General features: G+C 40.3%; 2 protein-coding genes across 2 annotated transcripts; one reads left to right on the top strand and one right to left on the bottom strand.

Annotated features, from left to right (window-relative positions):
* Nucleotides 1–440: 440 nt before the first annotated feature.
* Nucleotides 441–11,427, top strand: RPL7 (ribosomal protein L7). Its single transcript, XM_060243639.1, has 6 exons — nucleotides 441–629; nucleotides 1,589–1,694; nucleotides 3,431–3,597; nucleotides 4,342–4,479; nucleotides 8,361–8,470; nucleotides 10,453–11,427. The coding sequence occupies exons 1-6, from the start codon at nucleotides 571–573 to the stop codon at nucleotides 10,659–10,661; spliced, it is 789 nt and encodes a 262-aa protein (XP_060099622.1). The 5' UTR covers nucleotides 441–570; the 3' UTR covers nucleotides 10,662–11,427.
* Nucleotides 11,428–14,454: 3,027 nt separating this feature from the next.
* On the bottom strand, nucleotides 14,455–17,359 carry C7H8orf89 (chromosome 7 C8orf89 homolog). Its single transcript, XM_060242955.1, has 3 exons — nucleotides 17,274–17,359; nucleotides 16,330–16,400; nucleotides 14,455–14,772 (listed from the first exon to the last, which is right to left on the bottom strand). Exons 1-3 carry the CDS (start codon nucleotides 17,318–17,320, stop codon nucleotides 14,630–14,632), a joined length of 261 nt encoding a protein of 86 aa, XP_060098938.1. The 5' UTR covers nucleotides 17,321–17,359; the 3' UTR covers nucleotides 14,455–14,629.
* Nucleotides 17,360–21,662: the final 4,303 nt, after the last annotated feature.

Here is a 21,662-nt window from a genome sequence, read left to right on the forward strand (position 1 = left end):
GCGGGTAGGTCCATACCTCCAGTTACTGTCTCATTGTCCTTTTGGAGAATTCTCTGGTCACATAAACAGTGCAATCCTAAATATGCTTGCTCACTCCTACTGAGCTCAGTGGGATTTACTCTCATGTAAGCATGCATACGACTGCAGCCTAGGGAGTTAGGATAGTTTTGTAAAGATGAACAAGAGTCTTGTGGCATCTTAAAGCCTAACAAGAGTTTATTGCATGTGAACCTATTCCATCTTGACAGAGTAGACTCCGGCACATGAAAGTTTATGCTAGCTTATTTTATTCTATAGCATAATTGTTCGTGAACTGAAGCCCACTTCGTCAGACGCATGTACGAAAACGCAGTAAGAAAAAAAAAAGTTTTTTTTTAAAGGAAAGATTTTCGGATGACACCATCCTCCTATTTACTAGCAGCGTGCTAACTCCTCTGGACCGATAGTCCAAATGTTTGGCATCCAACTAGTCAACTCTATCCTCTATTTTGCTCAGGCAAGGATTTAGGGAGCTAAAAGCATGGGCTGGGGCTTAGCACTCCCTTGCTGTGAGGCAGAGATCGACTCTTTATGTTCACTGCGCATGCGCCGATTCTCTCTTTTCCGGAGGCCACCATGGCGGGTGAAGAGTGAGTATCGGTTTCTTCCCATAGTCAATCCGTTGCCATCTGCGGCTTTTGAATCTCCCGGTCTCCAGTTCTGCTTCTCAGGCCTAACTGCTGAGTTTCGGAGTGTCTGGAGATATTTTCCTTTTCTGTTTGGAAGGGGGCTTAGATGAGAGCGATGTGGCCGGGAACTGGGCAATGGCCTTGCTGCAGCGCAGCGTACTGGGCATGGATTGGTGCTGGCAGTGGGCTCCTTGTCCAACGCCTGAGGCGAACAAAGTGGAAATGGGAAGGGTTGGCATCTGGCGGTTCACAAACTAGAGATGTTACCCTTCTCCGCGTATTTTTAGTCCTGCTGTTTGTGTAGGGCGACTTAAGGCCCAGCTTTGCCTTCCGGAATCCGCACCGTGGCGGCATTAATTAACGAATGTATGGGAAAAGCTCGAATTCTATTTGGCTCTTAAAACTGGTTTTATTTTACCGAGCTTGGCTCTAAGTAACAAGGATTGGTATTACGGGCTTTGCAATCCCCCCCCCCCCCATACATGTTTATGGAGAAGATATCTACAGCTACGTAGATGCAGATGCTTCCAGGTGTTTTCATACATGCATATGAAGATGAGCTTTTCTCTAGAAAATATCATTAGCGAAAGATTTGCTTTAACTTCTAAAATGTAAGGGCAAGTTTTAAACTTCCCCTACATGATCTTAAGATCCAGGTTTCCTAAGCATGTTTCTAATAGTGCAGCGGTCACAGCATATTTTGAGTGACTGTTTAAAAATGCATCAAAGAATTGCCACAAAAGAGGAAGGTTTTTAAAGACATTGTTAAACTAAGCAAGGCCATTTAATAGATATGTAAATGTAGAACAACATTTGAATGAAAGAAATTATATGATTAACATGCTGTAGTTTGTCAATTATTGTACTTTTTGTGGCAAACTGAAAATGCCATTAGTTTATCTTTTTACTCCATATTGTAGACCAAAAAAGAAGGTGCCTTCAGTTCCAGAAAGCCTTTTGAAGAAAAGGAAGGCTTTTGCTGATATAAAGGCCAGACGTCTGAAGAGACTATTGGTTCAGAAGAAGGTGAGATTTGATGAGATCTGTTACAAGTGGTGGCTTGCCTTGAGACCTGTGACATGGAGGTATCACACATGGTCCTAAAATGGTCTTTGTACAGGTACATGGCATGACCACATGAGGAATACTGTGTAGGTTATGGTTGTCATGCCTTAAAAAGAGATTCTGCGGAATTGGAAAAGTATGGAAGAGAGAGCTAAGATGATTAAAAGGTTGGAGCTCTTTTATTATGAGAAAAGAATCTGGGGCTCTTCAATTTAGAGAAAAATATTGAGGAATAAAACTGCATATGGTGGTGAAAGTGGATCAAAATAACTTTCTCACTGTTTTGAAATAGTAGAACTTGGGGCACTCAGTGAAGTTGATGGGCAGTAGAATGAGAACAATGCAATCTTGTTTACTTCATGAGTCATTGTAGAATTCATTTCCAGGGGTATACTGATGGCCATGAACATGGATGACTTTAAAAGTGCATTAGACAGATTCATGGGGATAGTCCATTGTAGGCTACACTAGCCATGATGGCTAATAGGAACCTCCATATTCTAAGGCAATAATCTCATGAATGGTAGGAGACAACTTCTAGGTGGGGTGCTTGGCCTGTATGTGCTGTTTGTTAGTCCTTCATGGCAACTGATTGGCCCTGGTGTGAAATGAGCTGATCTAGGTGGACTATCAAGGATTTGGTCCCTGCAGGCACTTAACATGTTTTTCTGGGATATTCTGCAGTAAATTGCTGAAGTTGGATTTTTAAAATGTTGGTGAGTCAGCTTTTTTGCATTGTGTATGGATGGCCTGATCCCAAAGGATTGATCTGTCTCAGATGTTTGCAGTGATGCAGCTTGAAAATCTAGTTGTCTGATATACTAGAAATAGCCTTTCCTTTGTACTAACTTACATCTCCTGTAGTTGCCATTAGTTCTAATTTTTCTTAACCTTAGTACCATCTTCATGGATGTTGAGAAGCTCATGATTTCTTTAGTACTAAGATATTGATGAACCATTGAAGAAATACTTCTCATCTATTCCAACCTGTTGTACCACACTGAAGGGACTCCTGTACACTTACCATTATCTTCTCCTAATGAGAACTGTGTTCTTCTGACCCTCAACATCGCTCTTTCCCTTGTAGAACCTGTGGCTGAAATTTCCCACCCCGTGGCTGAATCAGTAGAACTTTATTTCCCCCAACCTGAGCAAAAAAGGTTGACATTTCTTTCAGAGGGGCACCTTCAAATGTTTGTGAGGGGCATGATCTTTCTGGTTTGAGAAGCCTTCACTTAGACTCCATACTTTTTATTATTATTATTATTTGTTGAGTTGCTGGACTTTGGGTTAATCCCCTTATTTTTTCTAGGTTTTGGGTGGGTTGTTTTGGGGGGGGGGGGTTGAAAAATGTACAAAAAATATGCTTCAGTTGGCCTTGATGTGTGAATGCAGGTGGCTGCGAAAATTGAACTTTCCCCCTACAAACTGATAAATTGCTATGATATGTTTTCTATAAATACAAGTTACTGATGCTCAAACAGCGAATGGTATATCCTATTTATGGGAGGGAAATCTTTCCAGCAAGCTTTCACTTGCACTCTGCACACGGGTGGTGGCCTGTCTGGAAGGGGGTTTGTACATTCCCCTCATGCAAAAAAGAGAATTGTGATATCTGAATACCACCTTCGATGATGTCAATGTGTGAAGTTTTCTAGGTTGGTTAAAGAGTTAATACAGTGATGTTCTGATTTCAGTTGCGAAAGAATGAACGAAAACTTATCTATAAAAGAGCTCAGGCTTACCACAAAGAATACAGACAGATGTATCGACGTGAGATTCGCATGGCCCGAATGGCTCGCAAAGCTGGCAATTACTATGTACCTGCTGAACCCAAACTGGCATTTGTAATCAGAATCAGAGGGTAAGATGAACAAGTGGGATATGTAGGCCCTTACATTGATTGTAGCTCCTTGTAGGAGACAATCTTTAGTGTCTTATATGGGGAAGGGGACCTGAACAAGGACATCTTTAGTTAAAATTGGTTTAATGTTGTGCCTGAAGAATTGGTCTACTGCTTAAGCATGAGTTCTGTGGTCCCAGTTTGATAACAGGGACACCCATTGTCCACAATAGAAATACAGGGTTGGATCTTATAGAACACAAATGACACATTGCAATGTCCTTGTCCCTAGTATGTGGGACACAGTGCAGGGGACTTGCAGAAGGAAGACTCAGAAGAGATCACCCATTCCCACTGTTATGGGTCATGGAAAAGCTTGTGTAGGAATTTCTCTAATTTCCCATGTTGCCATCTTGTACTGTTCCCAAAGGTCTCCTTGTCTTCAGGTGTGGCTTTGGAGGAAGCTGTAGTGGGATAGAGGAGGTTGCAAAAATATCTTTCGTGCTGCAGGATTTCTTGAATTGAGGAATGTTCTACTGGTTTCAGTGAAAATGAACATAGTTGAGTTGTTAGTGAAACAAAATTTTATACAGCAAATATGAACATCCTTAAAATTACACTTAGTCTGAATACCTGCTGATAATTGTAGTACAGTTAATTTTATATAATCAAATGAAAATATTTTGCTCTGAATTTCCATAATGGGAGTACTTTCTTAAGGCCTAATATGTGCTGAAAATGTTCCTATTTTTCTGCATCTTTCAGCATCAATGGAGTCAGTCCCAAGGTTCGAAAGGTACTGCAGCTTCTTCGTCTGCGCCAAATTTTCAATGGGACATTTGTGAAACTCAACAAAGCATCCATTAACATGCTGAGGATTGTTGAACCCTACATTGCATGGGGGTAAGTTGAATCTTGTGTTTAATTGTTTTCATTTAAATAACAAGTGCATACACTAAATTGTTCTGCTTTTTCCTGTTCTGTGGCAGTGGGGTAGCCTCTGCCTTCTGCTTCTGAACAAGAAGTTATTGGTTTTGCTCAGCAGCAAGAGGAAGTGTTTGTGTGCACAAGAACAGTGGAACAGAGAGAAGCTGCTTTCATAGCAGTGCTATAAAATATACACATTGGCCTGTGTCATAGATAGTTCAGAAGTGTTAATTGGTTCAAATTGAAGTGGTAAGATTGCCAGTGGGAATCGGTTTGTAGGGAAAGTATTGCATATGGGAAAACTTGAATGGTTGTCATCCAGTTCTTGGTTTAATGTAAAATGCTAGTTTGTGGGTTTACTACCCTAAAAGGATTGAGACCTGGGTGTCACACTATTCCCATGTATATGTGCCCAGCACGTCTTCATGAGAGGTTCTGTTCTGTGTAGTCATAATTTTGGAGGCAAGATCAGTAGGCACCAAGGATAGGGCTTTTTCTGATATGGTGCCTTGTTTCCAGAACATACTCTGTGTGACCATGCCCCGATACCAAACATGTTGATCTTTCAATGTTCATAAATGATTTAGAGTTGGGAGTGAGCAGTTAAGTGGCCAAGTTTGCGGATGACACTAAATTGTTCAGGGTGGTGAAAACCAGAGAGGATTGTGAGGAACTCAACAACAACAACAACAACAAATTTTATTTGTATCCCGCCCTCCCCGCCGGAGCAGGCTCAGGGCGGCTAACAACATGGTTCAGGATTGAATTATACAAATGGATAAAATTACATTAAACATTATAAGCATTTAATTAAAATCTGGTTAAGTTTTAAAATTAAATTAATTAATTTTTAAAAGTGCTAGTGCTATGTTTACTTTTTCTGATGGCGGTTTCCTTCGCAATTTCCCTTTTCGTCGGGGAAAGCCAGTCTGAAGATGAAGGTCTTGCAGGCCCTGCGGAACTGTTCTAGGTCCCGCAGGGCCCGCATTTCCTCTGGAAGTTGGTTCCATAGGCTCGGGGCTATAGAGGAGAAGGCCCGGTTACGGGTGCTTTGCAACTTCACCTCTCTCGGTCCGGGGATAGTCAGCAGGTTTTTCCTGGCTGACCTCAGTGCTCTCTGGGGTTCATATGAGGAGAGACGGTCCCTGAGGTAGACAGGTCCTCGACCATATAGGGCTCCAAAGGGATCTGTTGAGGCTGGGTGAGTGGGTGTCAACATGGCAGATGAGGTTCAATGTGGCCAAGTGCAAAGTAATGCACATTGGGGCCAAGAATCCCAGCTACAAATACAAGTTGATGGGGTGTGAACTGGCAGAGACTAAGAGAGAGATCTTGGGGTCGTGGTAGATAACTCACTGAAAATGTCAAGACAGTGTGTGTTTGCAATAAAAAAGGCCAACGCCATGCTGGGAATTATTAGGAAGGGAATTGAAAACAAATCAGCCAGTATCATAATGCCCCTGTATAAATTGATGGTGCGGTCTCATTTGGAGTGCTGTGTGCAGTTCTGGTCGCCGCACCTCAAAAATTATATTATAGCATTGGAGAAAGTCCAGAAAAGGGCAACTAGAATGATTAAAGGGCTGGAAAACTTTCCCTATGAAGAAAGGTTGAAACGCTTGGGACTCTTTAGCTTGGAGAAATGTTGACTGCGGGGTGACATGATAGAGGTTTACAAGATAATGCATGGGATGAAGAAAGTAGAGAAAGAAGTACTTTTCTCCCTTTCTCACAATACAAGAACTCGTGGGCATTCGATGAAATTGCTGAGCAGACAGGTTAAAACGGATAAAAGGAAGTACTTCTTCACCCAAAGGGTGATTAACGTGTGGAATTCACTGCCACAGGAGGTGGTGGCGGCCACAAGCATAGCCACCTTCAAGAGGGGTTTAGATAAAAATATGGAGCAGAGGTGTTATATAATTTTTTTTGGCCACTGTGTGACACAGAGTGTTGGACTGGATGGGCCATTGGCCTGATCTAACATGGCTTCTCTTATGTTCAATGCTAGTTTAAAAACAGACTTTTTCCTCAGGCATTTGCTTGCATGTAATGAATATTTAAGTTTTTTAATTCTATTGTTGGTGTGGGGTTTTTTTTACTTGTTGCTAAACAGTTGTTCTGCTAATTTGTTTTTATTAAGATGTATGTTTCTTTCCATTTTTCTCCTTAGCAGGGCATTCAAGATTAGGTATGACACTAATGTAAAAAATCCAGTTTGGGGTGTCCCCTGAGCTGGTCTGGCAAGTTTGATTCTCCCTTTCTCCTTGGGGGGGTATCACCCAGGGTGTGCCCATCAGCTATTAGGATGTAATGGCTGCTAGCCATTTCAGCCCATCAGCTGCTGACCCATACTGCTCCCCTGTTAGGTTTAAATGGCCTAAACAGAAGTCCAGTAACAGAAATAAATGTTTAGGGAAGGTGCCTTGCCTTAATGTTGGTTCAGGGGCTCTGAACCGGCCCAAGTTTTTGGAGAATTTTGGCTCATGAGCTGTTTGTGCCCATCACTATTCAGGATGACTGATAATAGAAAAGTAAAATGACAAGAAATAACATTTAAAGCAAAGATAATAAAATGAACATAGTTTTATTTTTTTAATTCTGCTGTTTTTAATTTACTGAATTTTATTGGTTGGTATTTTAACTGTTTTTAAGTGAATTGCCTTGTGCACTTTAGAAGTTTTACTTAAAATGTATTAAATTGTTTACACCATGGTGTCAAGCTAATATTCTGCTAGATGCTTGTTTAAAACAGTTTGTGATTCTGCTTGTAAGGAAAAAGAAATGATTTTTCGTGTATTTCATGGCAGCCACTGCCTTTCTGTCTTGAGCATTCTTGAATTCCATCAGTTACTCCTAGTAACTCTTAGAAGGGGCCTTTGTTCTTGAGGGTCCTTTCCCCCCCTTCATGATCTTTTACAAGGCTTATGTCAAGTAGGGCAGCTCTCAAGAACCTGTAATTTGATGAGGGCTTGCCATTCCACAAGAGCAGCAATCTCAGCCTTCTGTCTTTCTCAGTGGTGGCATTAGGTTTCTCTGGAAAGGTTAGGCCTCTTCACCTTCTTCAATACACATATTGCCACCACTACAGCTGCTGATGGTGGTTCTTCCTTCCCCTTTGCCAGGTAGATGTAGGGCCGGGGAGGGCGCCACATTGGGTCCTCCTGGCGCCATAGGCAAATGCCCACATTTTGCCACCTGCAAGGGTTTCTGACCAGTGTGCATTTTCTGTATCACTCTCTGAGCGTCGTCTGGGTGGAGGGTGCTCAGAGAGTGCTACAGGTGGGGGTGGGGCAGAGCATGGTGTCACATTGCAGTGCCACAGATAAAAGAAGAGTGGAGGGGGAGCACCATGGAGGGAGGCGATGGGTGGCAAGTCTGCCTGGGGCATCTTGCACCCTAGGGCTGGCCCTGGGTAGATGGAATGGTAGCTACTGGATGCCGCTGTCCATTCAGCTGCCGAGGGTTCCTAGAAACAACAGTCAAGAGAGGGAGAACAGGCAAGCAAGTGGCACCTGCAGCATGTAATGGTGGTTACTGGTCTTTTGATTGGATGGGTGAGAGAGAAGTCAGGGCTATTTACTTGCCTGTACTGTTTCTCTCATGGTTGCATCTGGAAGGGGGGCCCAGTGATCAGCAACACTGAGAGGTATCCAAAACTAGAATGATACTTGATTTCATATTGTCTGACACTCACCTGCTTGCTTATTTATCTATTACTGGTTATATTGCAGGCTTTAAATTGCCAGTGACCTGAAGTGTTCGGTGTAAGATGCATAATGTACAAACACAGAAGATTATTTTTGTTGATAATATATTGAATTAGCTAATGTTAGTATCTCATCTTTTTGTTTCAGTTATCCCAACTTAAAATCTGTGCATGAATTGATCTACAAGCGAGGCTATGGCAAAATCAACAAAAAGCGTATTGCTTTGACTGACAACACTCTGATTAAGAGAAGTCTAAGTAAGTGCAACTCATTTTTTAGTTGTCATCATGGCTTAGTATGATTTATTAAATTCTGGTTGCTTTTGGAATGTAGATGCATCTGTTAGCCTGTTGCTTATCCTGAATCGTGCTGTGTATTGCAGGGGAAATTCTTTGACAGTCGCATCATTCTGTTAGTCTGTTTGAAGTCCAATATCTTTAGCTCCCATGCTGTACTGCTGTTTACCTGGAGGCCTTAACCTTTTACTAAAATTGCTTTGAGATTTCGTAGGAAGTACTGTGATGAGCATCAACAGGGCTTGTTCTCTCAGAGAAAATAGTATCAGTGCAACTGTGACGGAACTGCTGTGGAGTTCAAATGGCAAGCTAGAGAACTCATTCTATATATATGTTTTTTGTTCTGGCACTCTTAAGAGCTCAGTATGTGGCTCTCCCCTCCCATTATTATAACAGCAACCCTAAAAGGTAGGTTAGGCAGGGCAGATATTAGCCCAAGTGATCTATTGAGAATCATGGCCAAGTGGGGAGTTGAATCTGCTTTCCCCAGAAACACACTAACTGCTAGATCCAAATAGACAGCCGTGTTGGTCTGAAGTAGTAGAACAAAATAGGAGTCAATTGCACCTTTAAGACCAATTTAGTTTTATTCAGAACGTAAGCTTTCGTGTGCATGCACACTTCTTCAGACGAGGAATGAGGTACAGTAAGCAGAACCACATATAGCTGGTGGGGTTTGGAATGCCAAGTGGTACAAAGTTAAAAACCAATAGCAGAATAGTAAAATTAACAAATTCACAAAACCTTTGATCTGGGTTGAATTAACGTGGGAAACCATAGTAACATGTCAGAATGTGAGAATACCTGTTAATTATTCTATTGCTAATAAACCTGCTATTACAATAAACCTTCTATTGCTAATAAACATTTGTTTGCTGTTGTTGGCCACTCGAATCCTCAAAGTTGTTGATAAAAATGCAGAAGCTGTATTAAAATGTGATATTTTATCAAGTTCTGTTAAAGTTCTTGTCCTCATAGTGTTTCCTTGTAATCTTTCAGTTTAAACGAATTATTTTAGGGCCTTGACTGAAAGAGATGAAGTAAAATGCATAAATATATGCAAGCCCTGGGTTTTTAGATCTGGGAACATTTTGGAAGCTAAAGAGGTGAAGTAGAACATTCCAGGTTTTCTGTCATTTTAAGGCATGCTGTTATGTTTTTCACTGGAAAAAAAGAGAATTTGAGATACATGCACTATTACTCTTTTTAACAGCAACATCTCTTCCCCACTTCTTTGCAACCTTCTCTTAATAGCTGTTTGAGGCTATTGGAGGCTATTAAAATTATGTTGATTTATAGCAGTGGTGGCCAAACCGTGGCTCCTTCACACATATTGTGTGGAAGCCCCCATCACCCTGTTGACAGGCTTGGAGAAGGCATTTCTCTCTTTAAATCACTTTGCCAAGCTAGCTGCAGCTTGGAGAATGTATTCCAAGTTAAAGTTGCTGGTAAGCAAGTGTGGCCACCCCTCATTTATAGCCTGCATTTCTCACTGAGATTCAGGGTGAAGTATAAAAAGTAATACAATCAGATAGTAAAGACCTCCAATAAACATTGAAGTAGGACTAGGATTACAGAACTAGACAGAACAGTAGCATGAATATTCATAAGAGAATATTGCTTTATCTGTTATGTCTGTGTTACATTTATTAACATACATTTTAAGCATACTTGTGGATGAATTGGCATAACTTCATTTGGATGCTGGCAGAGAATTTAAGTGATGAAATCATTGAGATTTCTGTCAGTGACAGATGATCTCTAATATTTTCCAGCAGGGCCATTGTGTTAAGTGTTTTAATCTGGTTCCAGTCTCTCCTTTGCTATAAAGCTGACTGGGTGACTTGATAAATGAGCCTAGCAGGGTGATGATGAGAATCAAAGGGAATGATTTAACCAGTTTGCACACTGAACTTTGAATTATTCTGCTTTATTTATTTTAGAAAAGTATGGCATCATTTGCATGGAAGATCTGATCCATGAAATCTACACTGTTGGCAAAAACTTCAAGGCAGCAAACAACTTCCTCTGGCCATTCAAGCTGTCTTCTCCACGGGGTGGAATGAAGAAGAAAACTACCCACTTTGTAGAAGGTGGTGATGCAGGGAACAGGGAAGACCAGATTAACAGACTTATAAGAAGAATGAATTAATGGTATGATGAAGTGGGGAATTATATGTTAATACTGTACAAGTTCGTAAAGTTAGTGATGTTTCTGAAGGCTAGAGTACAAGCATCTGCAGCTCTGAAAGCCTGTCTTTAAGGTGATGCAGGCCTCAGTTATTGCATTCTTCATTGACTCAGAAAGTAAATGTGATAGGTTAAAGTCCCTTTCTTTGTTACTTCATTTAACCTAAGCACCTTTCAGTTTAAGCTTGCATGAATGGGGAATTGCCTGGAATGTTGATAGAAGAATGGGATATGTTAAAGGAGATACTGTGGTTCAAGCCCAGTGTTATACCTCCATTTTGCAAGGCATTGAATATTTCCTGCCTCCATTTTTTTCCCTTCAGGTTAATCATGAAGCAAAGGCTTTCCTGGTCTGATTCGTATTTATGTATTTTTAATTTAAGTGCTTACTTTGTAGAAGCAAGTTACTTAAACCGACTTGAATTCAACAGTTCTGCAAATAACACCTACAAAGGTAGTAGGCAGAAGTTGTTGCTGGTCAGGTTACCCACACACCTTAATGACTAGCCTAGAGGGGAGGGAAGAGAACCACTACCTGGATGTTTACAACCCTGGATTAAAATTCTGTCAGTTACACAGGGGGTAATGTTACTGTTCAGTCAGTTTGAGATCTTGAGTCAATTTCTGTTAGACATATCTTAAGCCTGTTTTAGTTAATTTCATCTCCATACTTACTAGGAATAGAAATAATAGAAAATAGTGGATAATAAAACATGTTTGATAAACTACCTAGTATTTACTTTGATTTTTTTTTCTCCCTAGGTTCTAAGACTTCCTTCACCAGAATTTACAAATAAAAACAGTCTCTGTAAACCATTTGTCCTTTTCCTTCTTGAATTGACTGGCTGCCAGTGATTCAGAGTAGTCTTAAAATTTTTCCAGTTCCAGGGGAAATCATGTGGTGCTAGCAGAATTGTAGGCATGAGCATGACAAAAAAAGCTATGCAAGGATTTAAACCAGTGGTGGTGGGGGAAAAGGAACAGCTACCCTTAATCCTCTGCCTTATGTGTAGCAGCAATGGTGGTTCCATACCCTAGCACTGAGGCGGGTGAGAGGCATATCATTTAGGGTTATGACAAGGACTGAGCTGATGGAATTACTTTTTGTTCCTGTGTATGCTATATGCTGGTTTCCTTAGCCAGTGCAAAGTGGTAGAAATGGCCAGTATCATTCAGTTCCTGTTAAAAAATTGCTTTGAAATTGCAGAGCTAGCTTTGCTATTATTTATTTCACTAGAAATAGCAGCTGGTTTATTTTTTGCAACACAGTTCATTTATTTCAATATTACCCAGCTGCTGAAGGCCAAAATTTGACACTGGAACCAAGTGTTCATGTAAACTTAATTCTACAAACAGCTATTGATTTTTACAGTGAATGAGGACTGCTGCAGTAGCTGTACTATTTATTCCAAGTTAAACATTGTTGTGTACAATGTTTAAAGCTACAAAATGTACACCACCTATTTGATGTTGCCTAGTCCTGCCAGGTTCAGTGTGCTTAAGACACATCCTATTTTCTGTCTAGAAAGTTCCATTGAAATCTATCATGAGCAAAGACTTCATACAAAAAGTAATTCACCATATTATATATTAATGTGACAACATCCTGGGATGTTGGAGTATAACAGTAACTTCTTCAGCATAAGGTTTTGTGACATAGCCTATATTGATCTTAAAAGTAAATAGTCTCAAGTTAGCATAACAGCTGCCTGTGATAACTTGATCCTGGGTTAGAGGCAAGATGCACAGCCAAATACATTTCAGCCCTCAAGAACAGTTTTATATGGAAATTCTGGCTGAAATTAAGTCAAAACACTTTCAGACACAAATTTTAGTCTTCCTGTGAAATGTTCTTGTCATGCAATTTTAAAATGCTGCTTTTATTTAAACTGAATCGCAGTTTTTACAAGTCATGGAATTTAAGTACTTTAAACAACAAAGGCCACTTTTATTATTACTACCTGAAGTTTACAAGATTTTTTGTTTTCTGCAGAAGTCTATCATGGTGGATATTAAAGGGGAAGAAGAGAGAAGAAAACATGATTTCTTAAGGCTACATAGCTCTTGAACTGAAGGCAGGCTTTGTGAATAGGTTGGGCAAATCTGGCAATCAACAATGGAGAAAATGTAGCCTTAAGATCAGACTCAAGACTTTCCTCTTTTTAAACAGTCTAATGTTCTGGAAAAACAGTATGCAGATCGTTATGTGCTATTTTGGTCTCAAGTATTGTATAGCCTTTGACTTTTGTTTTGAACTAGGAGTACTTGAACTGTAGTGAATTCAGAACAAAGGTTCAGTCCAGTGGCACCTTTAAGACCAACAAAGTTTTATTCAAGGTATAAGCTTTTGTGTGCACACATACTTCTTAAGATACAATGAAATATAATGAGTTTCAGATACAACTGATCTCTCAATTATTTTAATTAATACTTAATCATTTGTTGGGTGCCTGCAGAACAGCATGTGTATCTATTTGGATTGTTCTGCAATGCATCAGGTTTGAAGTAAATGCTACTTTCTGCTATTCCCATTAATAATGATTTCCAAGTTTAGCTAACTGGTTTGGCATGGATTTCATGTGTGCAGTTCTGCATGTGAGGTGTGGTGTAATGGATACAATGTAGAACTAGGATCTGGGACCTCACTTGACTAGAATCCTGCCTAGTGACACTAGGCCTGTCAATCTCTCAGCCAAACCTACCCTCACAGGGTTGTGGGGTTTTAAGTGGAGGAAGGGGAAAACTGAAAAGCTGCTTTGAGTCCCTGATCAAGGAGAAAAAGAAAATAGAAATTAAAATGTGGGCTTCTGCAAATAGAATGAGGCAGAAATCCCTGTTGCTGGGAATAAGCCCACTGAGTAAAAGCTGGCTTGCATCTATGTGGACTTGTCTAAGGGTGGACCTGAAGGGCAATACAGATCTGGAAAATGTCATCCCTCGTCCTAGTCAAGGAGCAATCCTTGGAGTCTGGCAATGGGATGAAGACATCAGGAGAGGGAAAGCTGAGATATAAAAGGTAGGCCTGGGTGTGGAGAGAGGTTATAGGGACTGCTGATGAAGGGATATGGTAGAAAATGAGATGCTCCCTGCAATTCCTTGCGGGTCATCTGCTTGCTTATTCTATGCTGGGAACTCTAGAGGACAATCCTAAGCAGATCTTCTAAGTTGCAAGTTTTATTCACTGAGCTTGCCCCTGGGAAGAGACTGCAGTTTCGTTCTACTGGCAAAGACTGTATTTGACCCTTGTTCTTGATCTGTTCATTGCATCTTCGCCATATTTCAACTGAGCCCCATTCAAGGCAGAGTGCCATTTGTGGCTCCCATTGTTTCCAATGGGCTGCCTTGTCTTTCGTTTTACTATTATCCTCTCACCCAGAGCCCCACTGTATGTTTCATCTGCTTAGTACAACTCTGCAAGGCAAGGAGTCTCTCAGAAGTGGCAGCCCTATGCAAGAAATTCTTGCATGTGTTTTGTTGCAAACAAAACAGTCAACAACCTGCTCTAAATAAAGGAATCATGCAGCCAATAGTTATGTGGCAGGTATTCATGCTGGTGTGCCAATCACCCCATCCCTGCTCAAAAAATATCTTACAAACTTGTGCAGTAGGAGTTTGGGCTATCTGCTGAACCAATGAACTAATCCTGAGATCAGCTCACCAGAATTGCCATAGGTTAAAGTATGCTTGCTCCAAGTACATAGTTTAAAAATAGAAACATTTGTGCATGGTTCTAAAATTTAGTGAATCTACTCATGTAAATGGTAGCACCTCTGTACAAACATACAAAATATTTAATAGCAAAGATTTTGTATTTTACATTAATTATTAAGGCAATACGATAGACACTGATCAAAATATATACTGTCTGAAAGTAGGTTCTGTGGGTATCAGAGGAACATAGTAGCTGCAAGGGAGCCTGCTCCATGCCTGTTAAGTTGTGCTATGTTTCTTGGTCCGCCTGACTTTTCTCTTTTTCTCTTGGTGAATGGTTTCACATTCCAGAGCAGCCAGTTGAGAAAGCCGCTGGACATACTGAGGAGGAGCTCCTCTAACGGGATCTGTGAAGTGATAGCCTAGGAAAGGAACAAAGGATGTGACTGACCGCAAACAGCTAGTGTTTATTTCACAGTTTTATTTTACTTAACTATGCACTGAATAGAAGTATTATGCAAAATATACCAAATACAGTAGAATAAGCAACAAAAATCAACTATGGTGGAAAAAATTGTGCAAATACAAGTGTTAAAACTTTATCACTTTAATTGCCTTTGTTTAGCTCTTCTGGGAGTTTGTTTTGTTCAGGCTATTATGCTGTTCTATATTTTCTCAAGTACACTGTAGCAACTTAGGACAGCTTGAGAGCTAAGCAGGGCTGACTGTAGTCAGTAACTGAGCAAGAAAGATGGCTTGTTCCAGAGGAAGGTAATGGCAAGCCATTTCTTATCTGTTGCCTGAAACACTGTCAACAGGGTTCCCATGAATCAGTGGTATTACGGAAGCTTCAGGGAGCCAAATCCTCTAGAATTAGATGGAAAAGTTCCATGCTGTTCCAATTCCTTCTCATCTAGACTGGAAAGCAACCTTTGAGTTGCCATCAACAGACAACTCCCCTGGATATTTCTAGAAAGCAACAGTATCAAGAACACTGAACTGGGACATTGACAAATATCTTGGTGGCAACTATCCAGATAATGTAAATGGGCTCTTCCATAATAGAAGTGATAATGGTTATGCCCAGAGCTACTTGGAACCAGGCTCGTGTGGAACTAAATCCACTCTGACCTGCATAATGTATAACTGGGAAGTTCTGAGCAGCACCACACAAGGTAAGAGTGCCAAAGAATTGAAGTCTCACAACACAGGCATGGCATCGGTTCCTCCAGGCCCACTTCATACATCCAGCCAGGATTTCAGTTAGAAGGGAGACTGACAGGGTTAACAATTTTTTTTTGCCTTTTAAAAATGAGTATGTTATTAAAAGCATTTTGCAGAACAGCAAAATGTTACATACATGATTTAAACAACAGGTGATAGCCATGTTGGTCTGAAGCAACAGGACAAAGTTTTGAGTCCAGTGGCACCTTTAAGACCAACAAAGCTTAATTTGGGTATAAGCTTCTATATGCATGCATACCCAGAAGTAAACTTTGTTGGTCTTAAAGATGCCATTGGACTCAAACTTTGTTTTATTCTATCATGGTAAGCTGCTGTATGTTCAGTTTCATTTTGCCTTGCAATGTGGATGGTTATAAACAATATAAACCTAGAGGCATACATTTTCCATACATCACAAATACTAGTAAGTACTTCATGCTGTTCTAATATGAATCATCCAGTCTAAATGGTAGCATAAATTCCTTTCTAACATAACCAAATTAACCTCTGAAAATGGTTTAGATGCATTACTAAAAATGTTATCCCTTTCAGCTATGATTTCAGCAAGTATTAAATTAGAATCTCCTATGGATCTATTCTGCTAGCAATGGTGCTCTTCTACCACAGAAGGATCCTTCCTGTGATACAAGAAGCTTTGTTGCAGCTAGCAGAACCTATCCAAACTAGATTGTATTCAAAGTGCTGCATTTTAAAAAGGACATGAGGTAGAAAGTGAGATTTGTCAAGCAGTATACCTTTACTAGACTTGAATTTGGACCCCTCTGAAAATGAAATTAGGCTGGAACACCGGTTGTACTTCTTCAACCTATAATATTTACATTACATGCATTAAACAACATAAGGTATTACAATTATTGATTATTTGCCTGCAAGCTCTAGAGAAGATACACACTCTGTGGACATTATTTTGTCATTTTGCCAAAAAACTACAATTACCATGTAAATTTCTAGGAATATTCTTACAAAGATCAAAACCTTTGTACTAGTAACACTAGGACAGGATATTTTACCTAATGATGGCAATGAGAACCTGAAAATATTAAGACTTTTATTTACAATTATTGTTTTGGATAGTCTTTACAGAATCCAAAGAACAATGAAACAAGCCCAAAGGGATGTTGTTTTCCTCAAACAGCTCCCATGACAGTTGAAAACTGGAAACTATGCAAATTCTGAAGTTCTAATGTAATGCATAGTTCAAAGTCCAAGAGATCTGGTGGTTAGTGTAAGTGCTTTGTTCAAGTCTAAGGCTGCAGTCTCATGTATACTTATTAGGGCTTAGCTCCATTTAACTCCTTGGAAATTGCTTCAAAATAAACATGCATAAGATTGGGCTGCTTGCCGCAGGAGGTCCACAGATCAACTGAATTAATTTCCATGGGTCAAGTCAATTGTTCTGTTTCAGCTTAAGCGTACTCTGAAATAAAGGTGTAGCACCCAAACTGCCTTGCCCTAGCCTGGAGAGCCCAGGCAGCTCAATCTCATCAGATCTCGGGAGCTAAGCACAGGCTAGTATCTGGATGAAATACTTCCAAGAAATATCAGGTTGTAATGTGGAGGCAGGCAATGGCAAACCAATGGCAAAATGTCCCTTTCCATGAAAACCCTGTGGGGTTGCCATAAGTTAGCTGTGACTTGATGGCACTTTGCACTGCCACCACGATCCAAACTGTCTTACCTTTCAGCACCTTCTCCAGCTCCACCATGCACTGCAGGTGCCTTCATAGAGTTTGGTTTCCAAGTACATAGCTGTCTTCTCTGAATACTATCTACAGCTATATCTCCTCTAAAGAGGAGAAATAAGAAGAAACTTTATTTAGTTCCTTCCATTTATATCCTGCCCTTCCTGCAAGGTTATAATAAAAATTAAACAATAAAAGGATTAAAATTACAGCTAAAACAAGATTAAGATTTTACAATATAGATAGGTAAAATACCAGCTTAAGACTCTGTTTCAACAGTCATGATCAATCAAGTTCAGAGGTCCATCAGATCCTAATCACGGGGGGGGGGGGGGGGGAGGCCAGATAAAAGATGATGTCCACTGCCTCAGCTGAAGGTCTGGCGGAAGAGCTCTGTTTTGTAGGCCCTGCAAAGGAGCTCATTCTACTAGGCAAGGGCCAGGGCCAAAAAAAGCCTTGGCCCTAGTCAACAACAACAACAATTTTTTATTTGTATCCCGCCCTCCCCGCCGGAGCAGGCTCAGGTCAGTTGAACCACCAGGAAGTGCTTAGTCACTGATTTTAAGGACTGATGGTGCTCATATTGGGAGAGAGGTTATAGTGACAGGTTTTATGGTAACTGAAATACAATATTTTTTCCACAAAGTGCTATGATAAAAAGGCTTTTATGGCTTAGAGTGCACATGTTCCTATTTCTAGCTACATGTAATCTACTTGCAGTCCACACTGTTTGCTGGGCTTCGACTGCTTTTTAACTGTCCATCTGCTTTATTTACTAAACAATTAGATGTCAACCCCATGATTATTCAGGAGACTGCCATCCTGTATCCCCCTAAACTTGTATATAAGGTGTCTATAACCTACTGGCGCATAGTGCCATCACTCTACATTTTGATTTCATTTCTTACAGAGATTGTGTAGTTCAGAAATACAAAAGATCAAAAATACAAACAAATCCACAGAAGTAGAAAGATTTCCCTGGTATCTTATCACTTTTCATATCATATACTATACTCAATGATGACAAGTGAAAACACAAGAAAGGAGATGAAGAATTCCCAGCATGCCCAACAAATTGAAATGAAAATGGCCAGCTATGATCATAAATCTGTGAGGTTTTCATCCTTTTTTAACAGCAGCATCATGCAGTGATTTTCATGACTTAAACATTACAAATTCATTATGATCCATTAAGTCCATTTTCACATATTTTTTAAAAATAAAATATTTTTATTTTAAAAATGCTGCAGCCTGGACTGGAAGGAAGGCCTCCACACAAATTCACAGAAGATCAGCTTCTGGTAAAACTGTATATCACTGATATGGCCCAAACACATACTCTTCCAATAGAAGGAAATATTCATGACAAATTTCTTTTTGGGCTAAGAGCCTAGCTGTACATACACAACCTCAGTCAAAATGCCAAAGACAAGAGGCATCTGTCCATAGAACGGAAGAGGAACAGGAGACTGCATTCTCCCCTCTGTAGGTGGGGAAGGCATGCCTGCTCATGCACTCCTAGTGGGTGTAGCGATCTCAGCCTTTGGGAGCATCACACAGCAGAGGCCAAGGAGGGCCTTCCACTGGCTGCCACCACTCTGGGATTGGTCTACCAATCACCCTTGTCTTCCTTATTAATAAATACCTCTTAACTATGACCAAGGAGATGTGAGGACCCAAGCAGTATATCAACAACGGTTTAATTACAGTGCTCAAATAATAAGTGGGTAAAAACAGTGAAATATATATATAGTAAAGGTGGGTGCAAATAAACAAAAGCCCTGATGCAACTAAATAGACCAGGGGTGGCCAACGGTAGCTCTCCAGATGTTTTTTGCCTACAACCCATTAGCCCCAGCCAGCACGGCCAATGGCTGGGGCTGATGGGAGTTGTAGGCAAAAAACATCTGGAGAGCTACCGTTGGCCACCCCTGAAATAGACATTCCCTTCCTCTAATACCAGAACTCACTGCCTCCCTTGGGTTACGGATCGCTTCCCAGCTGCAAGCTCTCTAGACTACAGCCTGCCTCCAGCATAGCCTTCCAGAAAGAACCTCTCAGACTGCAGCCCCTCCAGGAAAGAACACTCCCTGTCTGTGCTTGGCCTTTTTAAGCTCTTTTCCCATTCCACCCCATTCTGGGCTAGTTTCCCTCCAAAACCTTGCCACCCAATCAGAGGGGATCCTGGGAGATGTAGGCTTTCTTTAGTAACTCCTAGGCAGACTTCTCTGGAGCCTACAGGCCCAGGATCATGACAGGGAGCAACTCAGAATCTCAGCTTTACAGCCTACAATTAGTATAGTTGAATTAAACTTACTACATATAGTGGAGATTTACCTGCTTTTGTTGAAGCCATCGAAGTATTTTGATGAGGTAGATGGCAGCAAACATAAAGGTGGCAAATAACTGCAGTCCACATTAACGCAAGAGCTAAAATAGTTGAACAAAGAAACAGTATTTCAAAGAAGGACTGCAAAATAAATGGTAATGATCCATATTGCATTATCAATATTTCTTTTCTTGCCAGCATTCCTGAAATTCATCTCATATGTGTTTTTTAATAATCAGGCTCTGTGAATTATAATTACTCATATTGAATATTAGCTGCAGTATACAAAGGAATACCTCACCCAACAGAGGAGACAGAGGCACATTGATATGTGCAATATTGCTGCAAAATGTAAAATGCTAGCACTTACTATAAATATTATTTTCACTGGATGAACCATAGTTGAATAGTAGGACACATGAAACAGATTCATTTATTGTATTTCCAGTCAAACAACAGCAGGACTGGTAAAGAATTGCAAGGCAGACCTTGGAGAGCTGCTGATGTTTAGGGCAGACAGTACTGGTCTAGTTAGGCAAATATTTAATTGAAGCATTTCTATGCTGCCTTTCCACCCAAACAGGGTCCCTAAACAGACCAAGCATTTCTTAGCATATGCTGCACTAGGGTGATTAAAATAACTTTGTATGTACAGCAGTTTATGGGACCAACCCCTTTGTGAATTCCTGTAGAAATATCAAGTGAAAATAACAACAAAAAATTACTGGCACTGCAATTGTAAGTCCAACTGAATTAAGAGATACTTAAAGATCAGTAAGCATACAAACATACTGTTTTTATTTTACTTTTACTAGCAGTGTGATCCTAAGCAGAGTTACATCTTCTAAACCCATGGTGTAATTCTGTTTAGGATTATACTGTAACTGAACTTTACTAGATCACAGATCCAGTAATCAAACTAACACATTCCATTCCAGCTTTATTCCATGCAAAAACAATAAGCAAGACGGTGACTGATGAGCAGCAAGAATCAGTTTGAACTGAAGAAAACAAACCAAAGCCAGTCTGGGGTTGAAGACAGAGTGTTCTCTTAATACAAATATTCAACATTTATATCAAGCTTCATATATAATATCCTAGAATGCTTTGTATGAGGTAGCTCAGTATTATTATTTCCAAAGCTCAGGCTGAGACAACGGATTGCCAAGGCAAGCAAAGGTGCTTTGTTCTTTTGCTGCCTGCATGCTGCAGAGCCTATATTGGACTTAAAGGGTTCTAAAAATAATTCTTATGGTCACAACAAATTAACAAGAGACCCACACAAGGAACTACACTACGACACATATAGATACCTTGCTGAATTCATACGCACATTCAACCCTGATCAACTGCATCTGATTTAAATGTGACGCTGTCAAGGCAAAAGAACTTGGCAATATGAGTTTGTAATTTCTTAAGTGTCTTGTCTGAACTGGCCTGGTAGGCTGGTACCCATGCAACACAGCGAAGAAGGTTCAGTTAGTACTCTAGAGTGGTAGCCCAGGCAAGTGAGCTTATCACCAGCATCAAGTTTAACTAAGGCCAAGGTTGACATTGACAACACCAGGCGGGGCAGATAGTGCTCAGAACTCTTCCCCCTTGCCTCCAAACAAGTCATTATTGTTGACACCATTGACAGCAATGACAATCTGATTAGCGAGTAGACACACAGCAAATGTGCATCTGTGAATCAGACTCAGCTTTGGATCTGGATATGTCATAATATCCATTTTATTGTGATTACTTATTCTGTAAGTGGCTATCTATACCATTACTTGTAGTCTAAAAGTATCATCCTTCCAGCTACTTGACTTCAGATGCAAAGAAGGTATGCAAAAAAAAAAAAAAAAGTATGCCATGTATACATAGAGCCTTCAGGGGCATGCCAATTAGGAATGCTAGGGTTGCAATTCTGCTTCTGCAAAATGTTCTGTGTGGTGCATTTTGATAACAGAAATTGTTCAAACTATTCACAGGAGAACACAGACTACAAATATATATACCTGACTGAATTAGTAGCACCTTTTGTCTTCTGTACAACAGGAGATAGGTCTGA

This window comes from Heteronotia binoei, chromosome 7, assembly GCF_032191835.1.
Source record: "Heteronotia binoei isolate CCM8104 ecotype False Entrance Well chromosome 7, APGP_CSIRO_Hbin_v1, whole genome shotgun sequence".
NCBI lineage: Eukaryota > Metazoa > Chordata > Lepidosauria > Squamata > Gekkonidae > Heteronotia > Heteronotia binoei.